Genomic DNA, 20,260 nt, shown 5'->3' with positions numbered 1-20,260 from the left:
TCATCTCCCCAGCTGGATTCACTCTCAGGCAGCTGCTTTGCTGCACAGAGGCAGTAACCTGGAGCAGCCACCCTCAGCCGGCGTGAGAAGCGGCTCCATCCTGCTCCCTGCCTGGGCCTGGCTGCTGGGGGGAAAGGTTGAACCCGGAAATGTGCCAGCGGGGAGGTGCAGCAGGAGGATAGAGCCCCCCCCACCCCATTGGTAATTCTGGTCGGGTGGGGAGAGCACAGAGGTCTCTGGGTTGGGTTCAGGGCGTGGGGTTGCTGGGGAAGGCGCCAGGAGCAGGCTCCCTGGCTCAGAGGCCTCCCACTACAGGTGGGTGGGTACAGGAGCATTGTGAGAAAGCTGCGTAGGAGGCTGCCCAGCTGAGCAGGGGCTGTCAGAGGTTAATGACCTGGCGCCTGGTCACTGGACTTTTGGTGCCAGGTCAGTATCACTGACTGGACACTGTACAAGTCCCCTTTTGACTAGTCTTTCCAGGGAAAAACCAGGCACCTGGCAAGCCCAGCTGCAGAGGGGGCGACTGACTGGGCGCCAGGGCCCCGGCACATAGCGGCCAACAATCAAATGCAAGGTGGGAGCTGGGCCGGCAGCGAGGCGCCCGCCAGGAGTCTCTCCCCGCCCTGCAGACCCTGGTCCAGTCACGCTGTCGCCGCAGCGGCTACAGCGGGATCCGGCACGGCGCCGTGCGCGGCCCCGCCGCTGCTCCGCGAGCTCGCTGGGTGACTGGGCGGGTGGCCCGGGGCGCGTCAGCAGCACTTGGGCCGGGGCTGACGCTGGTGGGGGTGAGGCGCTCCTCCCAGCAGGAAGCTGTCACCTTTCCCGGCAGGCCTCTTGCGGGGAGAGGCAGGTTACGTGTTTCCGGTGTCTCTCGGAAGTCGTGACTCGCGAGGGGGCTGGGCAGTGCCGGGGGCGCGCTGGGTGCGGAGGATGGCGGCGTTGTGTGGCCAGGGGCGGCTCGGGTGACCCCCGCGGCGGTTGCGCGGACGGTGGCGGCGGGGCAATGCTGAGCCGCAGCTCGTTCACCAGCCTGGTGGTGGGGGTGTTCGCGGTGTACGTGGCGCACACGTGCTGGGTGATGTACGGGATCGTCTGTACGCGGCCCTGCCCCGCCCCGGGCCCGGCCAAGGAAGAGCGGGCGGGAGGCGCGGCGGGCTGCATCTGGCCCTACCTGGCCCGCCGGCCCAAGCTGCAGGTGAGACGCGCGCTGGGCTCTCCCCCACCTTCCCGTGCCCGAGGGGCGGCCTGTGGCCCCCCGGCCCCTCGCCTGCGGGCGCTGCTTTGCTGGCCGCAGTTGGTTAGCTTCTCCTTGGTCGGCCGGTCTGCGGGCTCCGGCAGGGGTGAGCGCGTTGGCTGTGAGCAGCTTAAGGTCTCTGCCGGCGTGTACTTGACGGGCACTAGCTCTGCAGCAGTTAACGGGGTCGGGCCCTAAGTTCATCAGGCAAGAGCCGTTTTTGTTTGCAGTTTATAATCTGTGCTTCCAACATTGTTGGGGGCGGGGAGAGAAATGGAACGGGGGACAGCAACGTGGTGTAGAAGAGAATAAGCAGCAAGTGGAAGACAAAATATACCATGGAAACGAGAGCGGCTTAGTAATGAGGCTAATATGTAAGAATGTAAGGGAGATCTTGTGTATTGAAAGAAAATAGATTTATGAAAGAGCAATTGAGGAATAAAATAATACGTAGTTGAAGAGAATGAGCGGTAGTTTGGAGAGAAGAACGAATAAAGAAATTGAGCAGGTGGCCCAGGCAGGCATAATTTCATTAAACTAGAAGAACTTTGTTCCTATATTTTGTATTTCCCCAACATCCTTCCAGTATTGCCAAGGCTAGGAGAAAAGAGAGAGAATGCTCGTAAGTATTTATACAGAATTGTCTAGCAAAAAGCATTTACACTTAAATAATAATAGGGTTGTGAAGTTAAGCACTGAGAAGATAGTCATTAATTACGTGATCATACACTTTGTTTTCTTTAGGATCTCTGTGTCACACACTAGATTGTAGGGTTGGTACTCAGTGGCTTAGCTATTCATATGCAGTGTTCAATATTTCCCTATTTCATGTGGTTTTAGGCCTTCGTTATTACACACAGGTTAAACCTTGAACTGAATACAGAATTATTAATTTACTCATGGGCTTTTCTGTAGTGCTCTGACCATAATGAGTGCTTCACAAACATTAATGAGTTTAGCTTCAGGACATTCTAATGAGGTGGTGGCATAGTAGATTCGTCTTATTAGCAATCCCTTCGATTGCCAGCAAAAAATGGCCATTCTGTGTTTGCCAGTAAGCGGAAGGCAGTTGGGCAGCCAGGAAAGAAAGCGCTGCAGTGTGCCATCCGTGGCTGTATGCCTCCAAACGTGCCTGTGAGCAGAGTAGCAGCAGGGTTGGAAGTTGCAACCTGGATGGTGTGGCTTTTTTAGCAGGCACTGAGGCCCACAGACAGGAGTCCTCTTTCCAGGAGTCCTGGCTGAGCACATCCCAGCACTTCCTTCCCTGGCTGCAGTACCCCAGCAGGACACAAGTGGATAGAGCCCTGCAAATCCACAGGTATCCACTTTATATATATATGTATCCGATGAAGTGAGCTGTAGCTCACGAAAGCTTATGCTCAGATAAATTGGTTGGTCTCTAAGGTGCCACAAGTACTCTTTTTCACTTTATATCTGTGGACCATTTCTGCGGATACCAGCACGGATGCAGATGCAAATTTTGTATCCGTGCAGGACTCTGATGGTAAGAGCGGGCAGTCGCAGATCCTCCACCTGCCCTGGGCTGAGGGCCTGGGGAGCAGGGACAGGGGCTGGGAGCTGCTTGGGCCCTACGCCCAGGGCAGGTGGAAGGTCCATTGTGGCTCCCCACAGCTGCCCACCTGACTCTGACTGTGGCCAGACTGTGGTTCCAAGCCACCCTCCTCCCTGACTGAAGCCCGGTCGGGGAGAACCACACTGGCAGCTGTGGGAAGCCTGGGTCCCTCCATGTGCCCTGGGTGGGGGGCTGCTCGGGCAACAATTTTTGCAGATCATGGATCGGATGCGGATACACATTTGTGTATCCACGCAGGGCTCTACAAGTGGAAGTACTGTGCAGCTCCAGCATCTGGGCTGCAACTCCCCCTTCCCACGAATGCTCTGCCCATAGCCTTCCGGCCTGGCCTGCAGCCCCTTAGCTTCTGTAGGCAGGTTTGTGGAGCTGTAGCCTTAGAAGGAAGCATTGGGACATGCAGAGTGCTGACCCCTGGTGGCACATCTTAGTGCTTCCTTTCCCAGGTGCAGCCACGCAAACCTGCCTGCAGCTGGGGTCTTTCTTCCAAACTGTGTTCTTAATAAGTAGCATGCCTGGTGCCAGGATCCAAATCCCATTAGCCTTAAAATCAGTAGGAAAACACTTACGTCAGTGGGAAGTTGTTAATGTCTGTGTTGCTATTAAGCAGAATGTACTCTCTCCATTGTGCTGATGTACAGAGACATTAGGGACAAAATTGTCAGAAGTACAGTAGAACCCCATTTAACCAAGCCTCCATTTCCAGCTCTCTATATTAGCTGAGCCACCAGCCACCCGGCAGTGATAGCAGCTGGGTCTCCTGCTGTTAGCGAGAGCCCTATCACCTGGGGCTGACAGCTGGAGTCCCGCTGCCCATTCTCTGGTTTATCTGGATTTTTGGATATCTGATCTGGCCCAATTAGATTGTATAATTGGGATTCCACTGTATCAGCTAATTTGGAGTTCCTCATCTGAGACATCAAGATCTTGATTTTTCAGAGTAATTAATATTTTTGATTGTACTTCGTATGTTCAAAGCACCATTCCAGTTGACTTGTTTTGCAATTGTGAGTGCTCAGCACTTCTGCAAATCTGTATGATTCAAGTTGCTAATTAGCTAAATTTGGTTAAATAACTTGCCTTTTATTGCATAGGAGTTGTATAGCAGAGGAAGGTATAGAATCCAGCTGTCTCAATCATGAGACCCTCCTTTATTGTCTGTTCTTCTTTCAAGTTCTTTAACAAATAGATTCAAAGATGCCAGGGCCAGAAAGAACTATCGTGATGATCTATTCTGACATGTATAGCACATGCCATGAACTTCCCTAAAATAATTCCCAGAGCATAGCTTTTAGAAAAACATCCAATTTTGATTTTAAAATTGTCAGTGATAGAGACTCTCTGACTATCTTTGGTAAATTGTTCCAATGGTTAGTTACTCTCACCATTAAAAATGTACACCTTATTTCGAGTCTGAATTTGTTTAGCTTTCAGTGAAACAGAGGCTGTACAGATGTGCGGAGATGAAGGAAGAAGGAGGCACGCCTCAGGGCCCTAATTCACCCCGGGCTGTTGGCTACTTCCTGTTAGGGGGCTTATTCCTTCACCCACTTACTTCCCTGGTCCTTCTCGCATGAACAGAGAGCAACAATACCCGAAGTCCAAAGGTGCAAATAATTCGATGTTTATTGGGGTGAACTTCCAGCAAGCATGATTCCAGTTTCCTTCCTTAGTATCCTCCTTCCCAGCTCTGACACCACAGAGCCTTACACCTGTGTCCCTGTTCCCATTCCTACCCTTAGCCAAACATGATTCCAACTTCCTTACTCCCATTCCCTGTTCCCATTTCCCCCTTTAGCAAAACATGATTCCAATTTTTTTACCCCCGTTCCCTGTTCCCATCTCCCTCACCCACATGCCCATGCCCACCCCCACCCACACCCACACCCAGTCACTTCCTCATTGACTACAGATTATATAGTAAAACTTGAGTTCTGCTTAGCTATACCTTAACCAATCATTTTCCTGAAATTTATCTAACCAATCCTAACATATTGTAACATGATTATGTAACCAATTATATCCCACCACCTTAATTAGTTTACACCCAGCAAAATTAATTATACAGCAGACAGGAACAATCACAGAACCAGACAGAGATTATACAGACAAACAATAGCAAAGTGGGAACTACAATGACAAGACAACACAGAAGTGAGGATTTCACATCGCAGCTATTGATAAGTGAGTTCTTGCCAGACAGGATGCTATCAAACTAAGTTTCCTTTTACATTTTCTAGGCACTTCCCTTTCTCTGGAGGTGATACGAATTATCAGGACAGGATTGTATTCCTAACAGCCGAATAGCACCTTATTTCAGTGTGACTAGTTTGGAATGTGAGGATGTGACTGTTTGCTTCCCAGCTTATGGCTGCCTCTGCTGCTTAGCCAAAGGCCTTAGCCTAAGAACAGGGCCTCAGACTGTCACAGTAAGAGAAGGCCCTTACACCAGCAGACAGTGATTTTGATTCTTTCTTTTATACCTCTATCACTAGCCAAGTGATAAGAATACACCTAAATTCTTAGAGTATAGGCCTTTACAGACAGGCCTGAATATCTATATCCTAACACTTCCCACCACCCAACACAGATGTAATGAGGTTAAGTGGTGTCCATATAAAATAAGCAAGAACTACTAATTATTCCTCAAGAAAGGCTTTTAATAATTTTTGAACAGCATAAACAAAACAGAAAAAGGAAAACCAAAGACCAGCACTGAATAAGAATTACTCTACATATGCTGGTCCTGGCAAGTCATCATAAAAACCCCGAAGACAAGCATAAGTAAGGCTCTTATTCACCAGCTTTATATTCCTGGTGACAAACTATTTCAAAGGCAACATAAAGCTGATGAACGACCGCACCACATGCATCCGCTCGGACTACTTAAAAGACAAGCACAAATACATGCAAAGCTATTATGCATCAGCTACCTACTATTGACTTTATACTATGGTATCGATATGGCTATGATCAGTTCGGTTCAGGCGACCAGACTTACCCTGCATTCGTCTGAAAAATACGTTACCTTTCAGTCGGCTGCTTTCCGCACTGGCCAGGTACAGACAGTCGAGAAGTGCACGTCTCTTCGGTTCAAGGGGTGTGGGTCAGGTATGACTGAAAACACACACTCACTCTCTCACTCTCCCGTGCCTTCATCCTTTTTATCTGGTCTGATAGCCGTGTTTTAGAACAGACCAACCAATCAGGGTGGGCCACTTTGTTTATATGGTTGCCCTAATTGTATAATCAATGCGTATTTAATTTTTATGTCCAATTGTTAGTTTTTCATATAATTGAGGCTTATTTATTTTCAGTAGCCTTGAATCAAGGCTACTGAAAATAATCAAGATCTTGATTGTGGGTAATTTGGGGTTGATAAGTACACAGGAGTCAGCAGATATTGCTATCTGGTAGCAGTGTGTCCTGACCACAAGCCACAAGCTTAAGCTTTATTTTTGTAAGGCTTACATTTTGAAGTATACGGAAGTTTGAGGCCTAACATTTGCAATTTTTTTTATTTTGTTCAAGCTTGACAAGACAGTTGTTCAATTTATTCACATCCCCCCGAGGCCTAAACTTCTGGCTTTGGAACAATAACATTCACTTGTGTATACTCCGTTATAACGGGACAGATAGCGAATATAAGCAAATATTAAGGCTCCAGCAATAAGTATGGTAAGACAGACTACCAATCCCAGAAGAATATGTGGGTCTGGGAATGTTAGGTCCAGGACTTAGACTGAGGAATGTAATAGTATGATTGAGCCTTAGAGGCACTTCCAGATCATTAGTATATATGCGTAATATGGATATGGCACAGATATTTGTAGTGTATGTAAGCATATATGTATAGTATGTATGTATACATATAACAGCACTTTATATTCAAGCATAACAACTTTTTTTCAATTTGTTGTTGCAGTTTGGTCCTTGTGGTACTGCAGATAGCAACCCACTTTTATTAGGGCAATTACAGTAACCATTTATATCATTAGTATTAGTAGGCTGAGTGTTTTGAAATACTGAAATAGGGATTGTGATAATGTGTTCCACAGTGCTATGTATATGAGAAGTAAAACAAAAATTTGGTGTAGTGACAACAGTACTGTCCATTTATGTTACTGATTACCCTTACTGCTGGTTGTCATCCTTTGGTAGGCTTCACTGTGCAGGAAATAGGAACTGCTAGCTTCTTTGTTCCATGGATTGCATTGCCCCGTGATACACCAGTAGTTGCCATCGATCCAGTTGTTTTTATGGATGTTATTTTTCACAAAAACTACTGAATGGACAGTAACCAATTTCTCAAATATTGCTGTGTCAGGATTAGTATTGGTACCCAGACACTGAACAAAATTGATAGGGCAGACACTGAACATGTTGTTTTGAATAACATGTGCCTTAGTTAGGATGCAGTGTTAGTAACCCAAATTATGAACGGTACTAACTAGGAATTTGTTTACCCAATTTGTAGTTGCTGTGTAACTTAATTTCTTTACTAATTTGTTTTTTTCCTTGCCTTTATGTTGTTTGCTGCCATTTATTTGTTGCTGATTCAACAGTTGAGCAAGGTTATGCACGTTGTAAATGTTGTACAGCAATAATACAGTAGTTGTTTTTACAGAATAACCAAGTTGAAATTAAATGACAATTTATCCTGGTTCAGCTAGTGGTTTTTAGCTGATTGTTAACTTAATTGTCCATATATAGTAGATAGAGGTGTATTTGACCAGTCTTTTATTTATAAAGCACTTCATTTTTCTTTTTTTGATTATTGGGAAAATATACAGTATTTCTTCACTGTATACTGATACCATCTGGTGGTATTTTTGTGGTGTGATATCTTCTGGTGTCTTTAGTCTGTGGGATGCAACTTAAATAGCTGGTTAGTTAACATAATAAAGGTTGTTTTTTCTTGTTTTTTACACTTTTTTTAGTAGCCCAAATTTAATACACAGATTAATTTAATGTGTTTACAATGTAATAGGGACCAAGTCTTTTATAACACAAGCTATACTTTTTGAAATTGTATAGACATTCATTTTCATTTGAGGTGCATTACTAATATTTATACTAAATGTAATTCTTAACGGCTAAAATAAATGCTCACAAACTTCCATGTGAAGGTGTATTGCTTTCCCTTGCTGAACATTTTGTTTCAGCAAAAGAGTCAATAACATAATTTTAACAAGCCTTTTAGAGTTAATTTTCTTGTGATACCAACTTCACTCTTGTTAACTGTTTAGAAGCACAAACTTTAACAACTATTGCTTCCCATTAACATAACATAACAAAAGAAAAGCTTATAAAATTAAACCAACTATAAAATTAAACCAAAATAAATTTTAAATATAGGTCAATGCAAATACTTTGAGGGTATTAAACTTTTATGATGCTTTGTTATGTTTGGGAGTCAAAGGTGAAAACCTGTTGAAATTATTTGGTTAACTTTATCCATAAATTGTTATTTTAAAACATTTTTGCTATCACATTCTTATAACTATGTTCAAAAGTGCAAATAAGTTTATAAAAAGTCCACACAAGAAATTGACATTTTGTTAGTGTTATTTTTACCTTAATGTTGAGGTTTCCCCTTAAATATTTTCTTTGAATAACAAATTTTAAAAAAATTAAAAAACAAAACAGAAACTGTGGTTGATAAAAGAGAATTCTTTTGTTTGCAATTGCATTATTTGTTGAGACAGAAATATATGTACATATAGTTGTAACTGAAACCTTTTTGAACTTTGCACAAAAAAATTGGTGCTAATAATGCTATGATTATACCCCAACCATGATCTTAAAATAGTGTGGTACCACATATACATATATTTTTAAAAGGGTATAAAATTGACTTTTGTTGCAACAAAATAAAAATAATAAAAAATAGTCACGTGATACACAACATACAACACACATGACACACAGGACAAACTTACAATTAAAACAAATGGTACCAGAATTCTATTTATAACTATACAAAATAAGGCAAACAAAAATACAAAATAAACAAAAGGGTTAAACATCTAAATAAGCAAGTTATTACCTTGTTGTTTAAAACTTTTAATAAAAATTTATAAAAAATCATATTATTACTTGCAAACTTTGCTGTATTAATTTAGTAACTTAAGGCATTTTTTATTACTTCATATTTAACATTATTTTAAAACTTTGCTATATGGAAATAAGAAAAGTGTGCATTTTTGCATTTGGCAACCATATCTTTAAGAAAATTAGGAATAATTCCAGCTGATGCATTCCTGAAGGGTTAAAATGATTGATTTACTGGATTTATGTAAAGTTTTTACCTTGTTTTCTCTTTTTGTTTTGTTTTCAATTGCTTTTTCCTTTGGCTGTCTCTTTGTTTTAAAAGTTAAAATCTATAGTTTTTACAGAAAGCTCCAAAGTGAGGAGAGGTGGGGGAAGTGGGGGGGGGGGTGAAGAGCAACCTAGGAAGGTAGCGAGATGAAAGTACAGGCAGCAGCAGTGAGTTTAGCGAACTGAGAAAGCATATAAAGGACAAAACTTAAACAGTATGTAAAAATATTTTAGAAAGAAGGTTATATTTTTAGATCTGAGTGCGGAGTGTGGTTCCGTGGGTCAAAATAGTTGGGAACCTGCGCAGTTGGGAACTGCACCCCTGGTTTTTATCCTGTCTTTGAGAGGAGAGTGGAGGTAGTTACATGCTCTCGTAAAACCTGAATGTTCCCCCAGTGTCTGTTGCTTTTGTGTGCATGCCAAATGGATGGCAGGAGTGCTCTTTTTTGCTGTAGTTAACTGTTTTGGGGCAACTCCATATCTTAATGCATCAATTTTAGGTGTTAACCCACTTAATTTTGGTTTTTTACTTTGAAATTCTTTTTTATTCACTTCCCTGGGATTGAGTTGCAGCTCCTGTCTCCTAATGTGCTCTGTGAACTGTTCCATTTTTTCCTTCATTTGATTTACCAATTCAGTGAAAGTATTGTGTGCTACTTTTTCCATTTGTGCACTTTCTTGTTCCATTCTGACAGGCACCAATCTAGGTCTCAGTTTAAGTTTAACAAGAACCTGGCTTTTATTATATGGTGGTGGTTGCAATGCAGCGGACTCAGTTTCATCTTTTAATTTTGCTAAGGCCACCTTTTTCCATTTCTGTCCCCATTTTTCAGGCACAGGGTAGCTACCTGAAGCCTGCTGTTTACCAAAAATATTTATAATAGGGGATGGCACGTGTATTTTTTGTAGGTTCCTTGCAGCTGTTTTCAGTGTTTTATTCTGTTCTTGTGATGGCTGTCTTTGGGCTGCTTGCCATCCTGCAGGGTGGGTGGGAGCATTCCAGGGCTGTGTAGCTTCTTTTGATTTTTTTTGTAACTCCTTCCTTGTTACTGTTACTTGTCCTACCAATTTTGTGGCATGTTGTCTTAACCATTTAGCGGCCATGGTTATAGTTTGCAATACTTTACATTTTAAGGAAGATAACAAATCACTCCAACAGCAAACAAAAAACAAAGGCGAGAAAAAAATCCAGGTGGAAATTAATTCTGGATCGGACCATAAACTCATTTAGCTAATCATCAAATACCATGGGGGGAAGTAAAACCATACAGTCGTGGACCTGCCACAGAACTTAATACCTGGGGAGAATTGTAAATTCACAGTGACAAGATAAACCCCAGCATAAGACAATTTTTATAACTTATGCTGACACTGACATTATCACTGTAGATCAAAGGGATGGCACAATGGCATAAAAGGTGAACTATGTTGCAGAGTCTTTAGAGGCTTACGGGTCTCAGGGCAGACGGGTTATGTGTCTGACTGCGTCCCCTCATCCCGGATTTTACAATCCCACTTCTAACACCCTGCAGAGATGAAGGAAGAAGGAGGCACGCTTCGGGGACCTAATTCACCCCGGGATGTATGCTACTTCCCACCACCCAACACAGATGTAATGAGGTTAAGTGGTGTCCATATAAAATAAGCAAGAACTACTATTTAATTTTTATGTCCAATTGTTAGTTGTTCGTATAATTGAGGCCTATTTATTTTCAGTAGCCAATTAGATCTTGATTGTGGTAATTTGGGGTTAATAAGTACACAGGAGTCAGCAGATATTGCTATCTGGTAGCAGCGTGTCCTGACCAAAAGCGTAAGCTTTATTTTTGCAAGGCTTACATTTTGAAGTATATGGAAGTTTGAGGCCTAACGTTTGCAATTTTTTTATTTCGTTCAAGCTTGACAAGACCGTTGTTCAATTTATTCACAAGATGATAACTTCATTTGCTACAAAGCCCTCATTCATTCCTTGAGCATAGTCCAACCTGTGTACAGAATGAGAAAAGGGTTCTGGGGAGTCAGTGTGGCCTTATGCTTAGAGCACTGGACTTGTATTCAGGAAACCCATGTTCTCTTTCTCTCTCTGCACTTGGCTTGTTGGGTGACCTTGGACAAGTCACTTCAGCTCTCTGTGACTCAGTTTCTCCCTCAGTAAATATGGATAATGTTACTGGCATCCTTTGTAAAGTGCTTTGAAAGCTATTGATGAAAAGTAATATATTAGAGCTGGGTATTAGTCTTATTCTTCTATAGAAAGAGTAGCATGTGATCATGTGATTTAAGATTGTATCATAGTGCATACACAAGCACAGGGGGACTGAATTAAAGATGCACAGGCAACATTAATTCTGGCATTTCTTAAATTTAGTGTGTTTAATTTTGCAACCTTCTTTTTCTTTAAATGTGTTTTGTTGTTTCCCAATTTTTTAAAAAAGCAATCTAGAAAAAAAAATCAGATGGAACCATGGAGCCCAGAAGGGTTGGAACCTTTAGATCTACAGCACAGACCTCTAACACTTGACTAATGGAGTAACTGTTAGCTGTAGTAGGCTTTATATTTCACCTATAGCAGCAGTAAGTGGTGCACAGCCTGATAATTCACCTGATTTAATGTGAAATGCCTTTCAATTTGGGGGAGAAGGCATCTGTCTGGTCCTCCCAGAGGACTGCCCCTCGGCCTGTGGTTTTCAAACTGCGGGTCGCAACCCAGTACTTGGTCGTGAAATGTAAGGCACTGGGTCGCGGCAGCTCTGGTCAGCTCCGCCAACAGGGCCGTTAAAAGTCCGTTGCCGGTGCTGCCCGGCTAAGGCAGGCTAGTCTCTACCTGTTCTGACACCGTGCTGCGCCCCGGAAGTTTCCATTGGCTGTTTCTGGGGTGCGGTCTGCGATGCCAGGACAGACAGGAAGACTGCCTTAGCAACGCCACTGACCGGGAGTCGCCTGAGGTAAGCCCGTGCCCAAATCCCCAGCCCTGAACCCCCACAAACCTAGAGCCCTGCACCCCAAACCCCTCATCCACACCCCAGAGCCTGCACTCCCAGCCCAGAGCCCTGACCCCCTCCCACACCCCAACCCCCTGCCCTAGCCATGAGCCCCCCCAAAACGCAGAGCCCCTTCCTGCACTCCAGACCCCTCATCCCTGGCCCCACCCCATAGCCTGCACTCCCAGCTCAGAGCCCTGACCCCCTCCTGCATCCCAAACCCCTGCTCCAGCCCTGAGCCCCTCAAGAGCCCCTCCTACACTGAAACCCCTCATCCCCAGCTCCGCTGGGTTGTGGGTTTCTTCAACTGGGTCTCCAGAAAAAAAAAGTTTGAAAACAACTGCCCTAGGCCCTATGCATCGGTCCATCTTAGCAGTTTTTCTTGCTAATAGGATCCCTCTTTAGAAGGTGACAGTATTTGTTTTTGTCACCTTAAAAAAAAAAAAAAAAAAACTTCCAAAAAGTTGTTAATGTTTTATTGTATGGTATGTATTCAATTTCTAGCCTCTCTTCCCCACAGATATTTTGCTGGTATTCTTGTATTATTCCTGAAATGATCAGTGGTGGTCAAGTCATATGTATATTTATTTGGAAATGTTTTATAATTTATTTTTCTCAGTGGATCAGGTCTCTTCCCTTCTTTATTTTCCTGTGATGATGATTATGCCACCTGATATGGGCGAACTGAGGACAGCTTTGTTAGAGAGATGGAACATGCCCTTACTAGCATGGAACAAACAGTTCTTTGTCCATGCACTGATTGTTTTATCCTTTTTATTTCAGTTAAGTGTATACACTACCACACGGTCAAACATTGGTGCTGAGAATAATATAGATCTGATATTGAATGTGGAGGATTTTGATATTGAGTCCAGATTTGAAAGGTAAAGTATTATTATTATGAAGTTCTTTAGCATTCCTACAAAATTATTGTATCTAATAGGTATGTGATGCATGTTAGTGCCAGTAAATTAAGGTAGATCTACCATACAATACAGTGTTTTCACTCTGTTTGGATTTTCCACTATCAAAGCTAAGGCAGTGTACAACATATAGAAATTCAGGCTTTATTTAAAAGAAAATAATAGTAAATAAAAGTTTTAATTTTAAGTCTGTCAAAATGTCAGGCCTTATTGCAAATTTAGTCTAAAGTTGAGAATGAAGTGCTGCTGTACTGGAAATACATGTACTTCAAACAATGTTGTATCAATAGCAGTTTGAAACTCATCTTGTTTTTGACTGTATATTAGTTTTTCATTTTTATAATACCTTAATATTTTATAATCTCTTGACATCTCCAATTCATTTAAAAATAAAGGGAAACGAAGAAATGTAATCCACTCTGGCCCCACTGATGGGCTTCATGTATTCTTTTTATTTATTTTGCCTTTATTACAGTCTGGGAACCTTGTAGCCTAGTCCCCTGCTCTGGACCTCAAGTTTTACCAACTTTAATGTCTCTTTAACTATACTGTGCAGATTCAGTGGTCTATAATGTACCAAATGTTTAAGGTACTTGGATAGTTTGGATTGTGCTGCCAGTATTTAAAACAACTGTTTCCAGCAACTTAAGTAAATATTTTACAAGATGCCTTAAAGTATAGCTCTACTCTGAATAGTGACTAAAATTGAAATGCAAATCCAGGTATGTCCTTCGATAACTTCTGTATCATATCTGTTCAGTTTACATGTCAGGTGACTTTGCAACAGCTGGTGTTTCAAACTTTGCCTAGAATCTGAAAGTCAAGCTATGTTTTTAGCTTGCACATCACCAACTCACTTTTCCATGTCTGTGTTAGCTCTGCATTTCTAACAGAGTAATATAAACTAATTCTTTGTTGCTGAAGTACAGGTAAGACTCTGTATACTTATGAGGGAACGTCAATGAACTAGGAAGATGTCCTTTTTATTCCAGAGCAGAATCATGCTTTTATGACTTAAAATGTTATGAATTTTTTATATTTAAATTTTCTAGAACTATGTTAATATTCCACTTCAAATCATTAGTTTAAAAGAACCTATTTCACTTTTTAATTAAAAAAAAACAAACAAAAAAACTGCAAACACCCTGCCATTTTGCAGGCTGTCTATATCAGATTCTGCTAGGTTTTCAATTTTTTTTCTTGTAACTCTGCTAATTGGAAAGCCTATATCTCTGGTCATATTATGCTTCAGCTCAGATGGGTAGTAAATATGTTTCCTTTACTGTGATGTAACTTGGTTCTGTGGTCCATAGAAGTGTTCAGTGCAGAGCTAGTCTCCGGTAGAATTAACAGAAATACAGCTGGGACTATGTAATCCAAGATAAAGCAAGAATAGCTTTTCTGCATTTAAACACACTGATATTACTATTACTCTGAGTTGAAAGCTTCATTGTCTGACACTGACAAAGTTACAGAAATATATAAAATTCGTTCTTGGGGAATCTGAAGAAGTGAGATAGAATAGCTTGACAATACATTGAATTGTTTAGAACTTCAAATTAGTTCGTAATTCGCTGTCACTTTTTATAATGGTTATGTTGTGTGGCACTTTAAGCCATACAACTTCAGTAGTAATTGGGAGTAATTTTATAGCAAAATTTTATAGCTTGTCAAAGAAAAGAAAAATTAAGCATTCACAGCTCATACAAAATGAAAACGTGCTTTTTCTTGCTACACTCTTTCCAGAGTTCTTTGTTTGTAATTTACCGTGGTTGAAGAGGAATTTCATTGTCACTAAGTACTTGCCAACAGATAAGTTAGTGATTTTAAACTGAATACATTTTGCTGAAGGTTTGTTTGTTACATGATGATGAAATTCATTTTTTTGGTTCACCCTTTCTAAATACTTTTTTAAAGCAAGTTCTAGTATAGCATTTAAAAGTTACAAGAACTCTGTATTTATAATTGACATCACTATGCTATTTTATAATTTGTATTTTGTATTTTAGAACAGTCAATGTGTCTGTACCAAAGAAAACTCGAAATAATGGCACACTCTATGCATACATATTTCTTCACCATGCTGGCATTTTACCTTGGCACGATGGCAAACAGGTGCATATAGTAAGTCCTCTGACAACATACATGGTCCCTAAACCAGAAGAAGTTAATCTTATCACTGGAGAATCCACCACCCAGGTAGGCTTTTTTCCTTGATGGTAAAAAGGCATAAAAAGAGTATGTGAAAACATCTTTCTTATCATGTCAAGATAGACATAAAGTAGGTTTCTTAAATGAAAAAACTAAATAAAATATCAAATGACTTTTTAAAATAGTAAGGGCAGGTGCGGGGTAACATTTATGAACTAGAAAATATTATTTAGGTCAGTCAGAGAGGAGTGGGCAGAAGAAGGAGGGCTGATCAGAGCAGAAGGGACTCAAGGGCGGAGGATGGATCTAGTTGACATCAGCAATACAGGTAACACCTTTGGACATTGTTAATCAGCTTGACGACTGGGTGAATGGGGTGTCACAAAAAGCAATTAGGGATTGTAAGACTTTGAAAATTTTATTACAGTCTAAAAGCAAAGAAAATCTCGCTCCCTCACTCCTCACACACCTTTACCTTTCAAGATCAAGTATTTTTTGAAAGATTGAGAGTGTTCAAATTGTATAGGCTTATTCTTAAAATTAGATTTTTTTACTTTTGTAGTAAATGTAAGGGGGTGATTGTGCAAATTTGATTGTGAATAAGGGGTCGCCAATGTGAAAAGTTTGAGAAACTCTGCCATAGGATGAGAGTTCTCAACTTGGTTGCAAATAGATTCGTGGTGATTGTAAACGCCTTTCCTTTTTTCCTTTCTCTGTGAACGGGGACAGGGGAATCCTGAAACTGTTTACTGTAACATGAGGTCACGGTATAGATACGGTTAAGAACCACTGCTTTAGCAGAAGGAACTGGAACGGAGGAGCAGAACTTTGCTGATCCTCTTTTTGAATGTCAGTGCTCTGATTAGAAATGTGTGGGGAGGGGAGAGATTAGGCCTGGGTGTTTTCAGCTACAGTCAAGTAGTTCAAAGGCAGTTATTTTTGCCAGAAAGCAAGTAACACAGTTGAATTTTCAAACTAAGCCAAAGTAAGCTGTATAGCAATACTTACTGTAAATTTAACAGCTGTTCCTGTATATCACATCTGATTTTAAGAGGGATACCGAAATTTGCATCGGCAAGTGAGTTTAATCTACTATTATACTTTGTAGTAGATTCAAAAGTTTGACACTTAGCTTAATCCTGATTTAAAATTCAAATCATGTTTACTGATCATATAAAGTTTTGAATAGTTTGCAGGCTGGAAAGAGCCTTTTAATCTTAAATCAAACTGAACTGAAATGTTATAGAGGCACTTACAAGATCTGTAAGGAAGAGTCTCAGAAAGCTAGGTTTATTACTGTGCTTGCTGGCAGAACCATGAAAGTGTTGGTGTAAATGAGATTTGTGAAGTGTTGGAAATATCATTCTCTTTAATGTGGAAGACTTGGAATCTGGTACAGTGGGAGACATCACACAGGAACTAAAAATACCTTCAGAAGTTGTGGGGATTAAGGCTGAATTCATCAAATTAGAACTGGCTGGCCTGATTGTAGATGGTTTTAGCAGTGAATATGGGCTGTTCTAATTGCGTACAGGGTTACTTTAGGCAAGATACTCCCCATGTTGTTGTTGTGAACCTTGCCAGCTATAACCAAGGAGAACGTCACTGTAATTTTGAAAAATATTTTCAAATTTTACTGGGTAAATCCACAAAACAAGTTCTTACTGATACCTTCAAGCTATTTGGACATATGTACCATATGAGAGGGAGGCTGCCTTAACCCTGGGCCCCAGCTGCACTGCCAACCGGACTTCTAATGGCCCGGTTGGCGGTGCTGACTAGAGCTGCCAGGGTCCCTTTTTGACCAGGTATTCCAGTCAAAAACCGGATGCCTGGCAATCCTAGCCAGCTCCTGCATGGGCAGCTTCTCTGGCGTAGCTGTACTATTCCCAGCCCTGGCCACTGGGGTGGGCACCAGGCTCACCAGCAGCTGTCCCTGGTTGAGTAATGTGTGCAAGCGGCTCGCACACCTCCGGGCAAGAGATGCAGAGCGCTGCATGGAAGGGACTCCTGTCCAAGAGCGTGCAAGCCAGTTGCACACAGTAGTGCAACAGGGAACAGCTGCCGGTTAGCCTTTTGCCCGCCCTAGAGGGCAGAGCTATGGGCAGTACAGCCAAGCTCAAGGAGCTGCTGGTGTGGGATGCTGGTTCCTGGGAGCAGCAACCTGTGATGCTGATGCTTTCACTGCCATGATTCCCAGTAGAGCCCTGCAGCTCCACGGATACTGGTTTATAGCTACTCTTTTCCCCCTCCCCTGCCCGCCGCTAGCGCCACTTTGCCCTGTCCCCCAGTGGTGGCCCCCTGCTGCTCGCACTGGAGAGGCATGAGTGGCTGGTGGGGAGGGACTTCAGGGAAGAGGCAGAGTGAGGGCAGTGCCTCAGGGGAAGAGGAACAGTGCAGATGGGGCCACGGCCCAAGCACCCTTTCAGCGGCAGTGCTATAAAGGTGGCAGGCCAGCACGCCCCCAAAGGGAGGAGTGCAATATCCTGTTTGGGGAGGCTTAGCCTCCCCTGGCCTATTATACCTGCCGTCCATGTTCAACCGCCTGAGTTATTGTTCTTAAGGAAAAAGGACAGGCATATTTTGTGGGTACAGTGTGTTTCATGATGGACTTAAAATGCACTTGTGATTGAAGTCCTTTTTGAACAGGGAGTCTTTGCAAAAACTAAAATATACCGTACTGAAACTTACAGCATGAAAGACAATCCTGGCCATTATGTTAAAAAAAACAAACAAACAAAAAACCCCCACACTTGGCGATGGTGTGTTTGAACTTCTGGGTCAGGCCAGAAAGCAATACATCTTTTAAGGATGTATTGATTTTGGTGGGAATTTGTTTTGACCTGTAGCATTGCAATAGCAGCCATGTGGATTTTGCACAATGAACTTCATCTAAGCAATTCCACACGTGTAGCAAAGCAAAATCCAGAACTTGATTCAGATGTTAGTGACCTAGCCAAAGTGTAGACTCTTTCCAGCTCCGTTAGTCTGCTGTTCACGGGCTTGAAAGTGGGCCAGAAGAAAACAAATCGTAGCAAGTATTCAACAACAAAAAAAGAAAGCATTAATGGAGGAAGGACTGAGAGTCTTGCATAATGATCCAAAGCAAAACAAGTGGAATGGCAACTGTATCTCTTTAATTTACTTGAGAGAATGAAAAATCAGCTGGAATATTGGTTATCTTTTTTGTGGGGGGCGGGGGACACACACACCCAGTTCTGAAGTCTTAGTTGCTTGTTAACAAGTGATCAGATTTTTTTCTTTCCTAATGGAAGCTGAGATCTTTTTACAAATATCACATGAATGTGGTGTTGAGACAGCACAAACTCAGTGCAAGTAGTGTTACCTCCACGATCCCAAATCCTTATATAGAGCAAGCAGATGTCAGTGTTCTGGCTGTTTCAAATGGGGCATGGAGAGTAATCAGAAAGTCAGTTTTTTTTAATTAACTTTTTTCTGAACTGGCTTCAAATTTTTAAAAGTTTATCTTGAATCAGAGTTGTACAGTATTTCCTCTTTTCTAAGCATATATGTTTTTCAGTTTTAGTTTCAAATAGCAATAGGCACAGGATTCATTCCAGCACAGTTAGAAAAATATTGATATGATGTCTGGTCCAAGCTGAACTAATGCTAATTTTCCACATGTTCATGTTTCTGGTGTAGCTAATTGTAATCCAGGGCTCAAGTGACTTTTATTGTTTTTTTTTCCCCTAAAATTTGCATTTAATGTGTACAGCATTATTCTTGTTTCCTTTTTATTTAAAAGCAAATAGAAGCAGAAAAGAAACAGACCAATGCCTTAGATGAACCTGTCTCACACTGGAGGTCAAGGTTGACTCTAAATGTTATGGTGGAAGATTTTGTTTTTGATGGATCCTCTCTCCCTGCTGATGTTCACCGATACATGAAGATGTAAGTTTACAAAGATTTTGTTTTGTTAGACTTAGAGATATTCAGTTTATAGGACTAATTTCTCCTTTTAAATAACCTCTGAGTGAAACATTAAAGTTGTATAGTTTAAAATCACAGAACTCATTGTTGGGAAATGGATATTTTAACATCAGACTTAAACTTCAGCAATCACAATGAGCAATATTTAAATAGTAGTAGCCCTTACACTTTGACCCAAGATTGCACCACATCTTAATTGTGGCCCCCTTGTGCTTATGTATGATATATTCTTTAATTGCATAATCACATCCTGTTTCCATAGAAACATATCTCATTCAGTGCAAAGATTAAACAATTGTGATGGTTTTCAGGGGTTTCACCTCCAGCAAGAGAGAGTCTTGTGTACGGTGGTGGGGTGTCATTGCCGGACCACCACCAGCCTTTCAGCCACTCAAGCACGCTCCTGTGAGCTATGCAAACTCTATCTGCCTTGCAGGCTAACAATACATGCACTCCAATACCTCAGTCCCTTTGAACAGCTCCAGCCTCAAGACCAGCTACTCACAGAAATCCCAAATCCTCTGCTCCCAAAGGTGCAGTGTATCCCAGTTTTCCTTTAATCACTGCTCCTGTAAAATCACATAGGACTCATGAACAATTAAATAAACCTTCTGTTTGATTATAAGAAAGAAAAGAATTTCTATTTGTTTCCATCACCTTCTCATTTCTAGTAGTTACAATTTAAAACAAAATCATAAAAAGAGAACCTGGGTCAATGTTTATTAATAGTTTCCTTTTCTATCTAATAAAGTAGGTCCCTCCACCCCACTGCACAATTCAGTCTATTGCAGTGGTGGCTGGCTTCACAGGAGCCAGGGTCCAATTTTTCATGAGAACATCCCTGCTCTCAAGATGTCTCCTCAGTGAATGGAGACACAGTGCTTCCCCCTCTCCCCTCCACTCTCTGTTATTCTGAATCAATCTCTTGTATTTATTCATAGGTAGTGTGATTCCCTGACTGTTGTAATGTTCCTTTTTTATCTCCAAGTGATTTTGATTGTTTGCATTTGTCTCGGATAGTTTTCTATTGAAAGTCTTGGATGGAGCAAGGCTAGACCATTGATCCTTGTATCTCATCACCAGCTAAGCAGGACAGAGTGACCGTGAA

General features: G+C 41.8%; 1 protein-coding gene across 3 annotated transcripts in view; it reads left to right on the top strand.

Moving 5' to 3' along the window:
• The first annotated feature begins 877 nt into the window (after positions 1-877).
• CLPTM1L (CLPTM1 like) overlaps positions 878-20,260 on the top strand; it is a 127,793-nt gene continuing 108,410 nt past the window's right edge. For all 3 annotated transcript variants that reach the window (XM_077810838.1, XM_077810836.1, XM_077810835.1), the window contains exons 1-4: positions 878-1,195; positions 12,911-13,011; positions 15,060-15,249; positions 18,968-19,113. In XM_077810838.1, the coding sequence (XP_077666964.1) occupies positions 1,004-1,195; positions 12,911-13,011; positions 15,060-15,249; positions 18,968-19,113 (629 nt within the window). In that variant the 5' untranslated portion in view covers positions 878-1,003. The remainder of the gene's footprint in view (positions 1,196-12,910; positions 13,012-15,059; positions 15,250-18,967; positions 19,114-20,260) is intronic.

Source organism: Eretmochelys imbricata, chromosome 2 (assembly GCF_965152235.1).
Source record: "Eretmochelys imbricata isolate rEreImb1 chromosome 2, rEreImb1.hap1, whole genome shotgun sequence".
NCBI classification, from domain to species: domain Eukaryota; kingdom Metazoa; phylum Chordata; order Testudines; family Cheloniidae; genus Eretmochelys; species Eretmochelys imbricata.
This window is presented reverse-complemented; position numbering and strand designations above follow the sequence as displayed.